This window comes from Giraffa tippelskirchi, chromosome 6 (genome assembly GCF_054371585.1).
Source record: "Giraffa tippelskirchi isolate mGirTip1 chromosome 6, T2T-mGirTip1v1.2.pri, whole genome shotgun sequence".
Classification (NCBI taxonomy): Eukaryota; Metazoa; Chordata; class Mammalia; order Artiodactyla; family Giraffidae; genus Giraffa; species Giraffa tippelskirchi.
Genome location: NC_137280.1, coordinates 80432580 through 80452348, shown reverse-complemented (window position 1 = coordinate 80452348; position 19769 = coordinate 80432580). Strand labels below are relative to the sequence as shown.

Sequence of the window (19769 nt, the reverse complement as noted above, 5' to 3'; positions counted from 1 at the left end):
CTAGAAAAAAAGAATGGGGTGGGGGCAGGAAACCCATAATCCCCTGGCTAAATGACAGCTATTTTTAACAGTTGGTATATAGCGTCCCCATCTCTTCCTAAGTTTTTTTTGTTTGTTTGCTTTTGATTTTCTTCTTAAGCATTTTTAAGTTGTGGGGTTTTTTGTTTTGTTTTGTTTTAGGCCGCGCCGTGTGGCATGTGGGGTCTTAGTTCCCCAACCAGGAATCCAAACCGTGTCCCCTTCATTGGGAGCACGAAGTCTTAACCCCCACCAGGGAAGCCCAGTTATTGTTTTTTTTTTTTTAAACTAGACATGAGAACATACTCTATAACCTGCTTTATATTATATCACAAGTATGTTCTCAAGTCATTAAAAGTTTTTATAAATATTTTAATAACTACTTGTTTCTTTTTTTGCTTTCACTGTGATTTGTTAAACCATTTCTAGTATTGGACATTCAGGCTGTTTCTAATATTTTGTGTCCATAAATCTTTGCCCATGTGAAATAGATGGTATATTGTCATTTTTGTGAAAGAGTATCTGGGGAGGGCAGAGATCACTAGCGGCAAGGGTGGGAGAGAGATTTTACTGTTTTTTTACCTTTGGAATTTTGTGACTGTATTACCTAATTCAAAACAAGGATAAAAAATAAAATTTCACATATGTAAAAATGCATTGTCAATTTCAAGGATGCTGAATGTTAGCTTTTAATTTGAGCTGTAAGATTCATTTTGATGTTAAGAAATATAAAAATCTTTCTTAATAAGCTTTCAGCTGCAACAGACCGAATTTGTTCACTCCAAGAAGAACAGCAACAATTAAGAGAACAAAATGAATTAATTCGTGAGAAAAGCGAAAAAAGCGTAGAGGTGAGAAATAGGCCTTGCAGGCACTCAGACATGTCCATCACAGACCTCAAGCTCAAAATGTGCAAAGATGCTCTGTTTCAAAGATGCCTTGGTACCCTCATGTCACTCTCAGGCCAGCTGGACCACTTGGGGTTTCCTAAGTGCACTGCTCCCTTGCCTCTAGGCCTTTGTAAGTGAAAGTTACTGTTCCCTCTTCAGCTTCTCTTGTGAGACCAGTGCCCTGTGATGCTGCCCTTGGTGCCCATCAGTAGGCCCGTCTCCTCCCATGTTCTCATCACTCGTTGCATCTCCTTCCATTATAGAATCCATTTGCTGTTTTGTAGAACTGCTCACTTGCAGCTGTCTCACCTAATGACTTGAGGGTAGAGACCGTATCTGATTCATCTCGAAATTTACCCAGTGCTAAAAATTATGCTAGATAAATACTGAATGGGGACCTTTCCCACTCAGAACGACTCTTCTGTTTTAAAGAAAATTAAATTGTTTCTGAGCCCACCTTTTCAAAAATCTATTAGTTTGCTTTCATCCTTCAAGTTCAAACATATTAAAATATCTTTAAAATTTTAACTTTTCTCTATTATTATTTTAAAAAATAGAAATTAGAAATTATGCTACTTTTTAAAACACATATTTGGTATATTTTAGCAACTTATTGACCAGAGATGTGTTAATATATCTTTTGTAACCTGAATGTTATTGACCAGAGTGTTTCATTATTCACTTACATAACAAATCACCAGTCACAGGCATTAGTTTCTGCAATAACTCCCCAGTCAATAATGTGTTCAAATACTTTGTACTTGGCCAGCCCAGTAGTTAGGTTGCTTCTGTAAGCAAACCATTCCTCTGGTGCTCTTGTTTGATCACAGATAACAAAACAAGATACAAAAATTGAACTGGAGACTTACAAGCAGACTCGGCAAGGTCTGGATGAAATGTACAATGATGTGTGGAAGCAGCTGAAGGAGGAGAGGAAAGCCCGTTTGGTGAGTGTGTGAGCCTGAGAGTCGTCAGAAAGATTCCCCAGTTCATTGCCTGAAAGCTAACTTCTATCAACACTCTGCAGACACATGCTGCAGCCTTCTTTAAAACGAATTAGTTTTATGTAAATAAGGCTTTTAACACGTTAAAAAAATATTCCTGGAGGATTCCTCATTGCCACCTACCTACTTTCTGTTGACTTGATGCTGAGCCAGTGTTCATTGTAAAATGAGAAAAGGGGTAAAATTAAATATAGTTGTGCTCCAGACAAACTTGTCTGCATCTCTCTAACCTATTCTGACTTTTGTATTTTCACCACTGCCCAAAATACAGTATCAGTTAAGTTCATTTCTGTGATCTACTTTAATAATATTCTCCTTGTTATATCCTTTAAGGAAATAGAAAAAGAACTGGAGTTACAAATTGGAATGAAAACCGAAATGGAAATTGCAATGAAGCTACTAGAAAAGGACACCCATGAAAAGCAGGACACTCTAGTCGCGCTGCGCCAGCAGCTGGAGGAAGTCAAAGCCATTAATTTACAGATGTTTCACAAAGTTCAGGTGGGAATTGACTTTGTGTCCACATCACACAAAGCCCTGACACAGTGGGCATGGATTCTGTCTTCCAAGTTTGGGCAAGTGACAGTTTGACTTAATGTTGGCCATAACTAACAAGGCTCATGACATCTGCTTTGGCATCACCAAACCCCTGTCTGCAGAGTCAGCACAGCATAGTTGGATTCCCCAGGGAAGGATCACCCCCACGTCCCTCTAGAATTCTGCTAGAGGGAATTCTGGCTTCACACTCTTTCTCCCTCTGGGCTTCAGATGCAGAAGGTTGAGTTGACACTTGTATCCCTGGTTGGAGCACTATAAAAAACATCCCTCCTGTTTTCTTATTTCCTTTTATCCCCCACCCCACTCCCATCCTCCTTCTATAGCCCAACATTCGAAAGTGTTAATCTTTTCATTTATATTTATCATTCTAAAACATGTATCATTCTGAGATACAAATTTTAGTTTACATCAGTGGTATCATGCTGTGGCTCTCCTGTTCCTTTTTCTGCCTCGGAGTGACATTCACCTGCATACTTATCTGGTGTTGGCTTCTTAACACAGTTTAGATTCCCAGTGTGTGTACCCACTGCATTTTCTTGCCCAGTGACGGACAAACGATTTTCCTCCACTATGCTAGCACAAGCCACACCCTGGCAAGTAGTGTACCCATCTCCCTTTGAAACCTGGGAGAATCTCTCTGGCAGACGTAATCATAGTGTCCTCCCAGCCAGACACTTCTTTCTTCCTTTGTGTTCTTGGTTTGCATGAGTCCAGCCACACTGCTTTCCAGAAGGGCTGTACCAACATACACTCCTTCCAGCTGTGTCATGTGGTACCTGTATTGTGAGTGAGTGTACAATTGTTTTAATATTTATTTCTCAGTCTAGTGAGCTTGAGCATCCTTTCATATGGCAATTAGCCATTTATGTTTCCTCTTTGTGGCTTACCTGTTCATATTTTTTGTGCTTTATTTCTTTTGGGTTTTGTCTTTTCCTTGTTGATGAGTAGTAATGTATAGTGTAAATATTAGTCCTTTACTGGTCTACAGATTGTAAGTATCTTCTCCTAGTCATCTATTATCCTTAAATCCCTAGTTTTGATGTAGTCTAATGTGTTGATTTTTCACATATGGTTTGCACTTTGGGGACTTCCCTGATAGCTTAGTTGGTAAAGAATCCGCCTGCAATGCAGGAGACCCTGGTTCTATTCCTGGGTCCGGAAGATCCACTAGAGAAGGGATAAGCTATCTACTTCAGTATTCTTGGGCTTCCCTTGTGGCTCAGCTGGTATAGAATCTGCCTGAAATGCGGGAGACCTGGGTGGGAAGATCACCTGGAGAAGGGAAAGGCTACCCACTCCAGTATTATGGCCTGGAGAATTCCATGGACTGTATAGTCCATGCGGTCGCAAAGAGTTGGACACGACTGAGCGACTTTCACTGTCACTTTCTTTCTTTGCACCTTGGAGGTTTTGTATTAGAAACTTTCTCATACCTAGGTGTCAAAGATAGTCCACACTAGTTGTCTCAACCTTTCGCATTAGGTTTGTAATGTTATCAAAAGTTAACCTTTGTATATGGCATTACCTAGGGATCCAGTTTTCTTTTTGTCCACATAGTAAACTGCTTAAAGTTCGCTTATTGGTATGTGGTGCCGCCTTTATCATAGCAACCAACCCACTCCAGTACTGTTGCCTGGAGAATCCCATGGATGGAGGAGCCTGGTAGGCTACAGTCCATGGGGTCGCTAAGAGTCGGACACGACTGAGTGACTTCACTTTCACTCTTCACTGTCATGCATTGGAGAAGGCAATGGCAACCCACTCCAGTGTTCTTGCCTGGAGGATCCCAGGGACAGGGGAGCCTGGTGGGCTGGCGTCTGTGGGGTTGACAGAGCCAGACACGACTGAAGCGACTTAGGAGCAGCCGCCTTTATCGTGTATCAAGTTCCTATGTAAATAAATGGAACTATCTCTGAGGCCTCTGTCCTGCCTGATGGTTCGTTTGTTTTAATTGCCGTGCTTTATAGTGGGTTTTAATGTCTGATTGGTTCTGTCAGTCTGCTCCGGCTGCTGTCGCAGAACACCACACACTGAGTGGCCTAACCGGAATTTGCCATCTCACGGAGCTGGAGGCCAGAAGTGTCAGTGTCAGGCATTGGCAGGGATGGTTTCCTCTGAGGGTTGTGAGAACGGCAGTCCCATCCATCTCTCCTAGCTTCTGGTGGTTGCTGTCAATTTTGGGGGTTCCTTCACTTGAAGGAGTTATCACCCCATCTCTGCCTTCATCGTCACACAGCATTTTCCCTGTGTGTGCATGCCTCTGTCCACATTTCCCCTTTGTATAAGGACACCAGTCGTATTGTATTGGGAGCCCACCCAACTCCATTGTGACTTCATCTTAATTATGTCTGCAGTTAGTGACCCTGCTTCCAAATGAGGTCCTGGGTCATACGAGGGTTAGGACTTCAACATAACAGGTTCGGGAGGGACATGACTCAACCCATAACGTTGGTCAAGCCTGCCCATGTTTCCCCCTGTTTTCTCTCTTCATTTTCTGATTGACTTATCTATTTAAAAATGTTTGTTCTTTTTTATCTTCTTTTAAATTGAAGTATAGTTAATTCACAATGTTGTGTTAGTTTCCAGTGTAAAATGATTCTTTTTCAGATTCTTTTCTATTATAGGTTATTATAAATTATTGAATATAGTTCCTGTGCTATACCATAGGTCTTTATTTTGTATATAGTGATACATATCTGTTAACTGTAAATTTCTAATTTATCCTTCCTTATCCCTTTCCCCTGTGGTAACCATAAGTTTTTTCTCCAAGTCTGAGTCTGTTTCTGTGTTGTAAATAAGTCCATTTGTATCATTTTTTTAGATTCCACATATAAGTGGTATGATATTTGTCTTTGGCTGACTTACTTCACTTAGAGTGATAATCTCCAGGTCCATCCATATTCCTACAGATGGCATTCTTTCTTTCTTTTTATGGCTCTGTAGGGCTTCCCTGGTGACTCAATGGTAAAGAATCCACCTGCCAATGTAGGAGACTCAGGTCTGATGCCTGGGTCAGGAAGATCCCTGGAGAAGGAAATGGCAACCCACTCCAGTATTCTTGCCTGGGAAATCCCATGGACAGAGGAGCCTGGAGGGCTACAGTCCATGGGGATGCAAAAGTCAGACATGACTTAGCAACTAAACAACAGCAATATTCCATTGTATGTGTGTCTGTATGCACTATATATATATATACACACATACACACACCATATCTTCTTTATCCATTCATCTGTCAGTAGATATTTAGGTTGCTTCCATGCCATGGCTATTGTAAATAGTGCTGCAATGAACATATATCTTTTTGAATTAGACCCTTCATCTTTTCCAGATACATGCCCAGGAATGGAATTGCTAGATCTTATGGTAACTCTATTATTAGTTTTTTAAGGAATCTGCATACTGTTTTCCAGTGTCTGTACCAATTTACATTCCCACCAACAGTGCAGGCGGGTTCCCTTTTCTCCACACCCTCTCCAGCGTTTATTATTTGTAGACTTTTTGATGATGGCCATTCTGACTGGCGTGAGGTAATACTTCACTGTAGTTTTTATTTGCATTTCTCTATAATTAGCCATGTTGAGCATCTTTTCATGTGCCTGTTGGCCATCTGTATGTCTTTTTTCAGAGAAATGTCTAATTAGGTCTTCTGCCCATTTTTTGATTGGGTTGTTTGGTTTTTTGATATTAAGCTATGTAAGTTTTTTGTATATCAAGGAGAGATAAGAAGGCTTTCTTCAATAAACAGTGCAAAGAAGTAGAGGAAAACAACAAAATGGGAAAGATTAAAGAACTCTTCAAAAAAATTGGAGACATCAAGGGAATATTTCATGCAAGGATAGGCACGATAAAGGACAGAAACAGTAAGGACCTAACAGAGCCAGAAGAGATTAAGAAGAGGTGGCAAGAATACACAGAACTATACAAAAAAGATCTTCATGACTGGGATAACCGTGATGGTGTGGTCACTCACGTAAAGCCAGACATCCTGGAGTATGAAGTCAAGTGGGCCTTAGCACTACAAACGAAGCTAGAGGAGGTGATGGAATTCCAGCTGAGCTATTTAAAATCCTAAAAGATGATGCTGTTAAAGTGTTGTATTCAATATGTCAGCATTGGCCCCAAGACTGGAAAAGGTCAGTTTTCATTCCAATCTCAAAGAAGGGCAATGCCAAAGAATGTTCAAACTACCAGTCAGTTGTGCTCATTTCACATGCTAGTAAGGTTATGCTCAAAATCCATGAAGCTAGGCTTCAGAAGTACATGAACCAAGAGCTCCAGATGTACAAGACAGGTTTAGAAAAGACAGAGGAACCAAAGATCAAATTGCCAACATTCATTGGATCATAGAGAAAGCAAGGAAATTCCAGAAAAACATCTAGTTCTGCTTTATTGACTACGCCAAAGACTTTGTCAGTTCAGTTCAGTTCAGTCGCTCAGTCGTGTCCAACTCTTTGCGACCCCATGAATCGCAGCAGGTCAGGCCTCCCTGTCCATCACCAACTCCCGGAGTTTACCGAAACCCATGTCCATTGAGTCGGTGATGCCATCCAGCCATCTCATCCTCTGTCATCCCCTTCTCCTCCTGCCCTCAATCTTTCCCAGCATCAGGGTCTTTTCCAATGAGTCAACTCTTCGCATGAGGTGGCCAAAGTATTGGAGTTTCAGATTCAACATCAGTCCTTCCAATGAATACCCGGGACTGATCTCCTTTAGGATGGACTGGTTGGATCTCCTTGCAGTCCAAGGGACTCTCAAGAGTCTTCTCCAACACCACAGTTCAAAAGCATCAATTCTTCAGCGCTCAGCTTTCTTCATCGTCCAATTCTCGCATCCATACATGACCACTGGGAAAACCATAGCCTTGACTAGATGGACCTTTGTTGGCAAAGTAATGTCTCTGCTTTTAAATATGCTATCTAGGTTGGTCATAACCTTCCTTCCAAGGAGTAAGCGTCTTTTACTTTCATGGCTGCATTCACCATCAGCAGTGATTTTGGAGCCCCAAAAAATAAAGTCTGACACTGTTTCCACTGTTTCCCCATCTATTTCCCATGAAGTGATGGGACCAGATGCCATGATCTTAGTTTTCTGAACGTTGAGCTTTGAGACTTTGTAGATCACAACAAACTGGAAAATTCTTAAAGAGATGGGAATACCAGAATACCTTACATGGCTCCTGAAAAATCTGTATGCAGGTCAAGAAGCCACAGTTAGAACCTGACGTGGAATAACTGGTTCCAGATTGGGAAAGGAGTACAAGGCTGTGTATTTTCACTCTGTTCATTTAACTTCTATGCAGAGTACATCTTGGAAAATGCTGGACTGGATGAATCACAAGCTGGAGTCAAGATTTCCAGGAGAAATATCAACAACCTCAGATATGCAGATGATACCATTCTAATGCAGAAAGCGAAGAGGAACTAAAGAGCCTCTTGATGAAAGTGAAAGAGGAGAGTGAAAAAGCTGGCTTAAAACTCAGCATTCAGCCACAGGTGCACATGTGTCCCCCCACCCTGAATCCCCCTCCTGTGGCTGATTCATGTCGATGTATTGCAAAAACCACCACAATATTGTAAAGTAGTTCAGTTCAGTTCAATCGCTCAGTCATGTCCGACTCTTTGCGACCCCATGAATTGCAGCATGCCAGACCTCCAAAAAAATTGGAGACATCAAGGGAATATTTCATGCAAGGATAGGCACGATAAAGGACAGCAGCTAGAGAGTAGCCCCTGTTCTCTGCAACTAAAGGAAAGCCCACACAGCAACAAAGACCCAGCACTGCCAAAAATAAATAAAATTATTTTTAAAAAAGATTTCCCCATCAAGAATAATGCTTACTAGATGGTTGGTGTATAATCTTTACTGAATTAAAGAAGTTCTTTTTTTTTTTCAATTTATTTATTTATGTTGCTGTGCATGGGCTTCCTCTCACCACATCAAGCGGAGGCTACTCTGATTGTGGAGCACAGGCTTCCCATTGCAGTGGCTTCTCGTTGTGGAGCATGGGGCTTGTGGGCTTCAGTAGTTGCGGTGCGTGGGCCCTAGAGCACAGGCTCAGCAGTTGTGGCGCTCGGGTTTAGTTGCTCGTGGCATGAGCAATTTTCCATGATCAGGGATGGGACCCTTGTCTCCTGCATTGGCAGGCAGATTCTTAACCATTGGACCCCCAGAGAAGTCCATGAAGTTCTTTTTTATTTCTTGTTTGCTCAGAGATTTTTCTTATAAATGAGTATTGAACTTTATTAAATATTTTAGGCTTTTTTGCATTTTATCTATTGTGATGCTGCTGCTAAGTCGCTTCAGTCGTGTCCGACTCTGTGTGACCCCATAGACGGCAGCCCACCAGGCTCCCCCGTCCCTGGGATTCTGCAGGCAAGAACATTGGAGTGGGTTGCCATTTCCTTCTCCAATGCATGAAAGTGAAAAGTGAAAGCAAGGACATTCAGTCGTGTCCGATTCTTAGTGACCCCATGGACTGCAGCCTACCAGGCTCCTCCGTCCATGGGATTTTCCAGGCAAGAGTACTGGAGTGGGTTGCCATTGCCTTCTCCAATCTATTGTGATAGAACAGTTCTTTTTCTCCCAGAACAGTTCTTTTTCTCCCTTATTTATATAGCAATTTATAGATTTACATTCCTGGATTCCTACTTGATTGTGATATATTTAAATATGTAGCTAATATGTATGTTTATACATGAGAGAAACCTCTAACTTTCTTTCCTATTACTGACCTTATTTGGCTTCAAAATCATGGTTGGACTGGTACTGTAAAATAAGGTTTCCTGTTCTCTTTCTTAGAAGTAACTCTTATAAGATAGCAAGTATCTATTCTCCAAGAGTTTTGAGAATCCCATCCATGTTATAGGATTCATCTGGGCTGGGCTTTTTGGGTCAAGGAGACTATGACTGCCATTTCAATTTATTGAATGCTTACTGGTTTATTCATATTTTCCATTTCTTCTCAGACCAATTTTGGTATATTTTATACTTTTTCCCAAAATGTGTCTCATTTTATTTAGGTTTTCGAGTGTTTTAGCTCGTAATTGTTTATAATATTCTTTTGCAGAATTTTTAGATCTCTTTAATTCAGTGTTTTCTTACTGCATTTTCTGTCTTTCTTCCTTATCTAATCTTGCCAGAATTGTGTCTGTTCTAATAATCTTTTCAAATAACTGGCTTGTTTTCTAATATTCCTTATTGTGTATTCTTATTGTTTCTTATTTCATTGATCTCTACCTTCACTTTTATTATATTCTTTCTTATTTCTTAGGGTTTACTCTGTGGCTCATTTTCAGCTTCTGAAATGCATACTTAGCTCATCTGTTTTACTTTTTTTTAATTTCATTAAATATTTTTTCTAAAGTTTAAAATTGCCCACAAGTACTGTTTTAGCTAGGCTTCCCCAATGGCTCAGATGGTAAAGAGTCTGCCTGTAGTGAGAGAGACCTGGGTTTGATCCCTGGGCCGGGAAGATGCCCTGGAGAAGGAAATGGCAACCCACTCCATTATTCTTGCCTGGTAAATCCCATGGACAGAGGAGCCTGGTGGGCTGCAGTCCATGGGATCACAAAGAGTTGGACATGACTGAGCAACTTCACTTCACTTCACTGCTTTAGCTATGGCACTCAAATTTTGACAAAAGCATTTCATTGATTGGGTTGGCCAAAAGGTTTGTTTGGTTTTTTCCATAAGACAGCTCTCGCAACATTTAGTCTTTAACTTCATTCAAAACAGTTTTGTTAGATTGTATCAAGACAGTTGTCATATCGGCCTGCATTTTCAAAAAATTTAGCAAAATTTGTGAATTATTGTAAAGCTATTTTAATATTGAAGATGGAAGGGAAAAAGCAGCATTTTTGGCATATTGTTATTATTAATTATTTCAAGGAAGATAAAAATGCAACTGAAATGCAAAAAAATGTATGTGTGCAGTGTGTGGAGAAAGTGCTGGTCAATTTTGTCAGAAGTGGTTTGTGAAGTTTCATATTGGAGATTTCTTGCTGGATGATGCTCCCCAGTCAGATAGACCTGTTGAAGTCAATAGAGATTAAATCAAGACATCAATTGACAACAATCAGTGTTAAACTACATGAGAGATAGCTGACATACTCAAAATATCCAAATGAAGTGTTGAAAATTATTTGCACCCCCTTGGTTATGTTAATCATTTTAATGGCTTTGGTTCCACATAAGTTAAGCAAAATAAACCTTCTTGACCATATTTCCACATGTCATTCTCTACTGAAACGTAATGAAAACATTCCTTTTTAAAAACAAATTGTGAAGGGCAATGAAAAGTGGATACTGTACAATAACATAGAACAGAAGAGATCATGGGGTGAGCAAAATGAACTATCACCAACCTCGCCAAAGGCAGGTCTTCATCCAAAGAAGGTGATATTGTATATGTGGTGGGATTAGAAGGGAGTCCTCTATTATGAGTTCCTTCCAGAAAACCAAATGATTAATTCCAATAAATACTGCTCCCAGTTAGACCAACTGAAAGCAGCTGTTGCTGAAAAGTGTCCAGAATTAGTCAACAGAAAACACATAGTCTTCCATCAGGATAACACAAGACCACATGTTTCTTTGATGACCAGGCAAAAACTGTTACAGCTTGACTGAGAAGTTCTTTTTTAAAAAGACAGGGTTCTGTTTGGTTTTATTTATTTATTTGGCTGTGCCAAGTCTTAACTGTGGCATGCAGGTTCTTTAGTTGCAGCACGTGGGATCTAGTTCCCTGACCAGGGATCGAACCTGGGCCCCTGGCACTGGGGTCTCAGCCACTGGATCGTCAGGGAAGTCCCTGGCTGGGAAGTTCTGATTCATGCACTGTATTCACCAGACACTGCATCTTCAGATTTCCATTTATTTAAATCTTTACAAAATTCTCTTCATGGAAAAAAATTCAGTTACTTGGAAGAATGTAAAAGGCACCTGCAACACTTCTTTGCTCAAAAAGATAAAAGTTTGGGGAAGATGGAATATGAAGTTGCCTGAAAAATGACAGAAGGTAGTGGAACAAAACAGCATGTTGTTCAATAAACTTCTTGTTGAAAATGAAAAATGTGTCTTTTATTTCTTACCTAAAAACCAAAGTACCTTATTGGCCAACCCAATAAGAAGCATATTTTTCATATCTATCATCTCTGAAATTAAGACACATCTTATAGTCAATGTCATGACATGTTTCAAGTAGCAGTTTTTGCCTTTCTTAGTGGTATATAAAATTAGGATACATCGTCAATGTAATGAAATACTGCAGTGTTTTCATTGTCTTTCAGCTCTAAGTATTTAATAATTTCTCTTCTGATATTTTTAGCTCAATGTATTTTAGTAATATGCTATTCCATTTCCAGATGTGAGGTTTTCAGCTATTCTTTCATCGCTTACATCTAGTTTTATTACATTAAAGCCAGAAAATACAGTCTATGTATTCCTAGGACTGTATCAGTGCTTCTTTCTGTCTTCAGTCTTTCTGCTTCCTTGTATTTAAGTGTCTTGTAGACACACAGAAACTTTGTTTGTTTTTTGCTGCCTCCTGGTCACTCAGCATCTGCCACAGTTAAAAGCTTGGACTGAGAAAGTCACATGGGTGCAGGTACGAACCCAGCTGCAGCACATTTATACTGTAATCTTTACCCAGGTGCTTTCTACTTCTGAGCCTCCCTCTCTTGCTCAGAGAAGTGGGGGCTCACAATGCCCACCATGAGAACCCTGCACGACTCATGCAAATTCATGGAGGCGCCTGGCACATGAGAAGGCTCCATAATGTTGAGTCAGATCTGACTCTGAAGTTCCTTTCCAAAAAGGGACTTGGCCTGTTCAAACACAGGGCTTCATTACCTCCCTCTCTGCCTTTTTTTCACCACTCTGCATGACTTGTGGGATCTTAATTCCCCAACTAGGGACTGAACCCAGACCACAGCAGTGAAAATGCTGAGACCTAACCACTGGACCACTAGGAAATTCCCCCTCTGCCTTTCTTTATGTTGATGACACTGGGAGCATTGACCTAGCTTGTCTTCCAGGGCTCTAGCGAAGAGCAGCAATTAATGAAACACTCTTGAAAGTATTACTAAAAAAGTACCAAGAGAACAGTTGAACCCTCTTTTAATCCAGGACAGGCAGGGGGGTGAGACAGAGGTAGAAAATGACTCTCTTTCCTTGCTTTTATAGAATGCAGAGAGCAGTTTACAACAGAAGAATGAAGTCATTACATCTTTTGAAGAAAAAACCAATCAAGTCATGTCGAGCATGAAACAAATGGAAGAAAGGTAAACACTTCCTCCTGGCAGATATTCCCTAGAAGGTACTAGGCATTGTCTGGGCCTGGAGACTTACTCAGAGTCTCTCTCAAAAGTACAGACAAGTTGGAATGACTTTCCTTCAGGTCTTTAGTCTTCCCCGGAAAGGGAACTGGATTCCCTAGTTTTGCCTAAGCATGTATTCAGTTATTCAACTTTTGGGCTACTATATCACTTTGACATCTCAGGGAGTCAGAACTATCCAGTGAGCTCACATTTAAATCAGGTCAGGAACTTCCTGACAGTCTAGTGGATAAGACTGCACTTCCATTGCAAGGGGCAGAGGTTTGATCCCTGGCCAGGGAACTAAGATCCTGCATGCTGCACAGCGTGACCAAAAAATAAACATTAAATAAAATAAATAATAGGTCAGTAAGGGATCCAAATACAATAAAAAAAAAAAAAAAAAGACTCATACAAATATAGGTGACTTGTTTTCTTTTTACAAAGGTACAAAGGCATTTCAATGGAGAAAGGATGTTTTTTTCAATAAATGATATTGGAAACAATTGGGTAGCCATAAGCCAAAAAATGAACCTCAATTTAGACCACACCTTTATACAAAAATTAAAATGAATCATGAATCTACATGTAAAACTTAAAACTAAAAACTTTTAGAAGAAAACAGGAGAAAATCTTTGTGGCCTTGGGTTAGACAAAGAGTTCTTAGATGTGACATAAAAGCTCTGTTCATAAGAGAAAAACTTGATAAATTGGACTTCCTTAAAATTTAAAACTTTTGTTCAGTAGAAGACACAGCTAAGAGAATAAAAATCCCATATCTGACAAAAGACTCATATCCAGAATATATAAAGAACTCTCAAAACTCAATGAACAATCCAGTCTAACACGGACAAAAGACTTGAAAAGACCCTGCATCAAATAGGACGTCTGGAGGGCAAATAAGCACACAAAAAGATAGTCAAGAAATCTGTTGGATTTCTTTACACTGACTATGAAATATCAGAAAGAAAAAGTAAGAAAAAAAATGCTGTTTAAAATCACATCCAAAAGAAAAAAAACCCTAGGGCTAAACCTAACCAAGGAGGTGAAAGACTTTGAAGATGATTCAAGGAAATGTAAAGATATCCCATGTTCTTGGATTGAAAGAAGTAATATAGTTAAAATGACCATACAACCCAAAGCAATCTATAGACTTAATGTGATCCCTATCAAATTACCTATGACATTTTTCACAAAACTACAACAAATAATCCTAAAATTTATATGCAACCATGAAAGACCCTGAATTGCCAAAACCATCCTGAAGGGAAAGAACAAAGCTGGAGTCATAACCCTTCCAGACTTCAGACAATACTACAAAGTGATTGTAGTCAAAATAGTATGGTATTGGCACAAAAACAGATGTGGATCAATGGACAGAATACAGAGACCAAAAATAAACCCACACACCTACATCAATTAATCTTTGACAAAGGAGGCCAGAATATACAATGGAGAAAAGACAGTCTCTTCAGCAAGTGTTGGCAAAGCTGGACTGCTGCTGCTGCTGCTGCTAATTCGCATCAGTCGTGTCCGACTCTGTGCGACCCCATAGACGGCAGCCCACCAGGCTCCTCCATCCCTGGGATTCTCCAGGCAAGAATACTGGAGTGGGTTGCCATTTCCTCCTCCAGTGCATGAAAGGGAAAAGTGAAAGTGAAGTCGCTCAGTCGTGTCCGACTCTTCGCGACCCCCATGGGCTGCAGCCTACCAGGCTCCTCCGTCCATGGGGTTTCTCAGGCAAGAGTACTGGAGTGGGGTGCCACTGCCTTCTCAGGCAAAGCTGGACAGCCTCATGTAAACCAGTGAAGTTAGAACACTCCCTCACACTATATGCAAAAATAAACTCAAAATGGTTTAAAGACTTAAATGTAAGCTGTTGTTATTCAGTTGCTAATAAGTCATGTCCAACTCTTTGCAACCCTGTGGACTGTAGCACTGTCCTCTACTATTTCCTGGAGTCTGTCAAATTCATGTCCACTGAGTCAGTGATGCTCTGTCTAACCATCTCACCCTTTGCTGCCCCCATCTCCTTTTGCCTTCAATTCTTCCCAGCATCAGGGTCTGTTCCAATGAGTCTGCTCTTCACATCAGGTGGCCAAAGTATTGGAGCTTCAGCTTCAGCATCAGTCTTTCCAATGAATATTCAGGACTGATTTCCTTTAGGATTGACTGGTTTGATCTCTTTGCAGTCCAAGGGACTCTCAAGAGTCTCCTCCAGCACCACAATTCAAAGGCATCAGTTCTTTGGTGCTTAGCTTTCTTTATGGTCCAACTCGCACATCTGTATGTGACTACTGGAAAAACCATAGCTTTGACTATGCAGACCTTTGTCAACAAAGTGATATCTCTACTTTCTAATACACTGTCTAGGTTGGTCATAGCTTTCCTTCCAAAAAGCAAGCATCTTTTAATTTCATGGCTGCAGTCACCATCCGCAGTGGTTTTGGAGCCCAAGAAAATAAAATCTGTCACTGCTTCAACTTTTTCCCCTCTATTTGCCATGAAGTGATGGGACTGGATGCCATGATCTTAGTTTTTCTAATCTTTTTCAAGCCAACTTTTTCACTGTCCTCTTTCAGGAGGCTCTTTAGTTCCTCTTTACTTTCTGCCAGTAGGGTAGAATCATCTACATATCTGAGGTTATTGATATCTCTCCCAGCAGTCTTGACTCCACCTTGTGATTCATCCAGCCTAGCATTTTGCATGATGTATTCTGCATATAAGTTAAATAAGCAGGGTGACAATATACAGCCTTGTGACACTCCTTTCTTGATTTGGAACCAATCAATTGTTCCATGTCTGGTTCTAATTGTTGCTTCTTGACCTGCGTACAGGTTTCTCAGGAGACAGGGAAGTGGGGGGAATTACTTGAAGACCATTGAGGACCTAAGGCTCAGATTTCTCCAAATTCTGTGGACAATGCCTGCATCGTTCTACAGACTGACAATGCCCCATCTCATCTTGCTGCTGATGACTTCAGAGTCAAGTATGAGACAGAGCTGGCCATGCGCCAGTCTGTTGAAAGTGACATCCACAGACTCCACAGGTTATTGATGACACCTGTGTCACCCAGCTGCAGCCAGACACTGAGATTGAGGCTCTCAAGCAGGAGCTGCTCTTCATGAAGAAGAAGAAGCATGAGGAAGAAGTAAAGGGTCTGCAAAACCAGACTGCCAACTCTGGGTTACCATAGAATTGGATGCCCTCAAACCTCAGGACCTCAACAAGATCATGGCAGACACTGTGCCCTCTGCAGTGAGCTGGCTCAGGAGAACCAGGAGGAGCCAGACCAGTACTGGTCCCAGCAGATGAAGGAGAGCACCACAGTGGTCACTTTACACATTCTGAGGTAGGAGCTCCTGAAATGACTTTCTCAGAGCTGAGACACCAGCTAGTCCCTGGTGACCAACCTGGACTCCATGAGAAATCTGAAGGCCAGCTTGGAGGTGGAGGCCCACTATGCCATGCAGATGGAGCAGGCCATGGGGGTCCTCCTGCACCTGGAGTCAGAGCTAGCCCAGACTGAGGCAGAGGGGTAATGCCAGACCCAGGAATACGAGGCCCTGCTGAACATCAAGGTCAAGCTGGAGGCTGAGATCAACACCTCCTGCCACCTGCTGGAAGGTGGGGAAGACTTCAGTCTTGATGATGCTCTGGACAGCAGCAACTCCATGCGAGCCATCCAGAAGACCACCACCCTCAGGCTCATAGATAGCAAAATGATGTCTGAAGCCTCAGATGCTGAAGTTTTGAGACATTGACTCTATTAAGCAGTGTGCCCTGTGGAGCAGGAGGCCAATAAAAATTGAGACGTTATTGCATTAAAAAAAAAAAATGAGCAGAAGACCTAAATAAACATGTCTTTAAAGAAGACAGATGAAAAGATGCTCAACATGGCTAATTATTAGAGAAATGCAAATCAAAACTACAGTAAGGTGTCATTTCAAACCAGTCAGAATGGCCAACATGGAAAGTCTACAGATAAATGCAGGAGATGGTGTGGAGAAAAAGGAACCCTCCTGTACTTGGTGGAAATTAAAAACTGGTACAGCCGCTATGGAAAACAGTATGGAGATTCTTTAAAAAACTAAAAGTAGAGTTGCCATATGATCCAGCAGTCCCGCTCTTAGGCATATATCCAGAAAAGATGAAAGCTCTAATTCTGTACACCCCCAGTGTTCATAGCAGACTATTTACAGTAACCAAGACATGGAAGCAAACTTAATGTTCATCAGTTAATGAATGGATAAAGAAGATGTGGTACTTATATACAATGGAATATTACTCAGCCATAAAAACTAATGAAATATTGATTTGCAGCAACATAGATAAACCTAGAGATTATCATACCAAGTAAAATAAGAGAAAGACAAATATATGATATCACTTATATGTGGAATCTAAAAAAAAAAGTTACAAATGAACTTATTTACAAACCAGAAACAGACTCAGAAAACAAACTTATGGTTACCAAATGGGAAAGTGGGGAGGGATGAACTGCGAGTGTGGGATTAACAGATATATACCACTTTAAACTAGATAAACACAGTGATTTTTGATACTTTATAGCACAAGGAGCTATATTCAATATCTTGTTCAGTTAAGTTCAGTCACTCAGTTGTGTCCAACCCTGCGAACCCATGGACTCCAGCACGCCAGGCTTCCCTGTCCCTCACCAATTCCCGGAGCTTGCTCAAACTCATGTCCATCGAGTTGGTGATGCCATCCAGCCATCTCATCCTCTGCATCAGGGTCTTTTCCAGTGAGTTAGTTCTTCGAATCAGGTGGCCAAAGTATTGGAGCTTCAGCTTCAGCATCAGTCCTTCCAATGAATATTCAGGACTGATTTCCTTTAGGGTAGACTGGTTGGATCTCCTTGCAGTCCAAGGGACTCTCAAGGGTCTTCTCCAACACCACAGTTCAAAAGCATCAATTCTTCGACGCTCAGCTTTCTTTATAGTCCAACTCTCACATCCATACATGACCACTGGAAAAACCATAGCTTTGACTAGACGGACCTTTGTCGGTAAAGTAATGTCTCTTCTTTTAAATATGCTATCTAGGTTGGTCAGAACTTTTCTTCCAAAATCAACTATATTTCTGTTTTAAAAAATTGTTCAGCATTAGCCATTAGGGAAGTACATGTTAAAATCACAATGAGATGCCACTGCACACCTATTAGAACAGCTAAATATTTTTTTAATGACAATACCAGGTGCTGGTGAGGCTACAAAGCAACTGGAACACTCATACATTACTAGTGGGAATGCGCTTTGGAAAACAGTTTCTGAAAAAAGCCAAACATACTCTTATCATATGATCCAATAATCCAATTCCTGAGTGTTTGCCCAAAAGGAGTGAAAACCCATGTTCACAAAAAAACCTGTACACAAATGCTTATAGCATCTCTATTCATAATTGCCAAAATCTAGAAGCAACTCAGATGTCTTTCATCAAGCGAATGGATAAATGGGACATCTACGCAATGAAATTCTACCCAGCCATAAAAAGGAATGACCACTAATACACGCAAAAACTTGGATTGATCTCAAAGATATGCTGAAAGAAAGAAGCCAGTCTCAAAAGGTTGTGTGAAATATAATTCCGTGTATTAATATATGACATTTGGAGTGGAGAGGTTTGACTCAAAGGGGCAGTGTTAAGGTGTTTTGTGGGGTGATGGAAATAGTCTGTATCACCTGTTAGAATGGATTGTAGTAATGCTTACATGAATTTATGCCTGTGCTAAAAACTCATAGAATTATACACACAAAGGAGTCAATTTTATCATATATTAATTAAATAAAAGAAAGCCAGCAAAGATGTGCAAAAATCATGTGGTAAATGTGAGGAGTGATCCTTTCCTTACACATATTTGGTTCCTTTGGTCTAGGTTACAGCACTCAGAGAGGGCGAGGCAGGGGGCCGAGGAACGGAGCCGCAAGCTGCAGCAGGAGCTCGGTGGGAGGAGCAGCGCTCTGCAGCAGCAGCTTGCCCAGCTGCACGAGCAGTGGTAGGAGCCCTGGAGGCAGCAGGTGGCTTCGTGGTGTGGCAAGAACTGGGGAGGCCATCTCCCAAGTGGGGCAGACAGTGTCCCACTTCACAGGTGACCCCTGCAAGGCTAGGATTAGGATGAGAGATGAGGTGTCTATTTCCCACTTCACAAATGAGAAAAATGACTTCATGGGGGCACAGTATAGTCCCCAAGGCTACTCAGCTGGTGAGAAAGGCATCAGGATTCAACTGAAGCTCACCCCCACCCCTTAGTAGCTGTCTCCTTGTCCCGAGCCCCCCAGTATCCTCCACTGTTAGCTGGCTCCTTTAAAAAGCAGGATAAATGTTGCAGAATAAATGTCTCCATCTCAGTAGTAGGTTCTATGTGTGCAGCCACAAGTGTTAGAACTCTTTTCCTCCCTTTCCGTTTATGTAACTGTCAAATGTGTGCCTGTGTCTGCTTTCCTTGACATGTTCCTGGTCTTTCTTATGGAGGTGCAGATAGCCCTGGGGGAGACGGAGCCTTATTTCTATACTTTGTGGAAGTATGCTCACCTCACAATTCAGATTCCTGTGAATCCCCTGTTTCTTATGTGGTGACTTGGGTTGTGGATTGTGCATTTCCATGAAGATCTCTCACTGAGACTAACTCCAGTTCACTGTGCAAAAACAGCTCAAGTCTAGAGAAAGAGTTGAAATCAGAAAAAGAACAAAGACAAGCTCTTCAGCGAGAGTTACAGCATGAGAAAGACACTTCCTCTTTACTCCGAGCAGAGCTACAGCAAGTAGAAGGATTAAAAAAGGTAAGGTGGACTGTCTTGGGGAGAAAAAGAGCTTCTACATCTCCAGAAACTCCTGCCCAAGAGCCTCCCAGCCAGCAAGTGAGACACACGCATGGCTTTTCAGTCTGCGGCTGCAGAGTCAGTCCCCACTGTGCACTGAGGTCTGGGACACTGTTCCCATATCCTTGGAGCCTCTGCTTCAGGAGG

At 41.2% G+C, this 19769-nt stretch overlaps 1 protein-coding gene across 12 annotated transcripts in view; it reads left to right on the top strand.

Annotated features, from left to right (window-relative positions):
* Positions 1–19769, top strand: part of RUFY1 (RUN and FYVE domain containing 1) — a 63079-nt gene that overhangs the window by 35798 nt on the left and 7512 nt on the right. For 5 of the 12 annotated variants that reach the window (XR_014055944.1, XM_081497645.1, XM_081497643.1 and 2 more), the window contains 6 exons: positions 768–869; positions 1739–1855; positions 2246–2413; positions 12653–12750; positions 18680–18799; positions 19454–19583. Coding sequence is in view for 10 of the 12 variants with exons in the window: in XM_081497645.1 (XP_081353771.1) it covers positions 768–869; positions 1739–1855; positions 2246–2413; positions 12653–12750; positions 18680–18799; positions 19454–19583 (735 nt within the window). In the remaining 2 variants the exon portion in view is untranslated. Of the gene's footprint in view, positions 1–767; positions 870–1738; positions 1856–2245; positions 2414–12652; positions 12751–15620; positions 18623–18679; positions 18800–19453; positions 19584–19769 lie in introns of those variants that run through there. The other 7 variants (XR_014055945.1, XM_081497644.1, XM_081497650.1 and 4 more) reach the window with 4 other exon arrangements.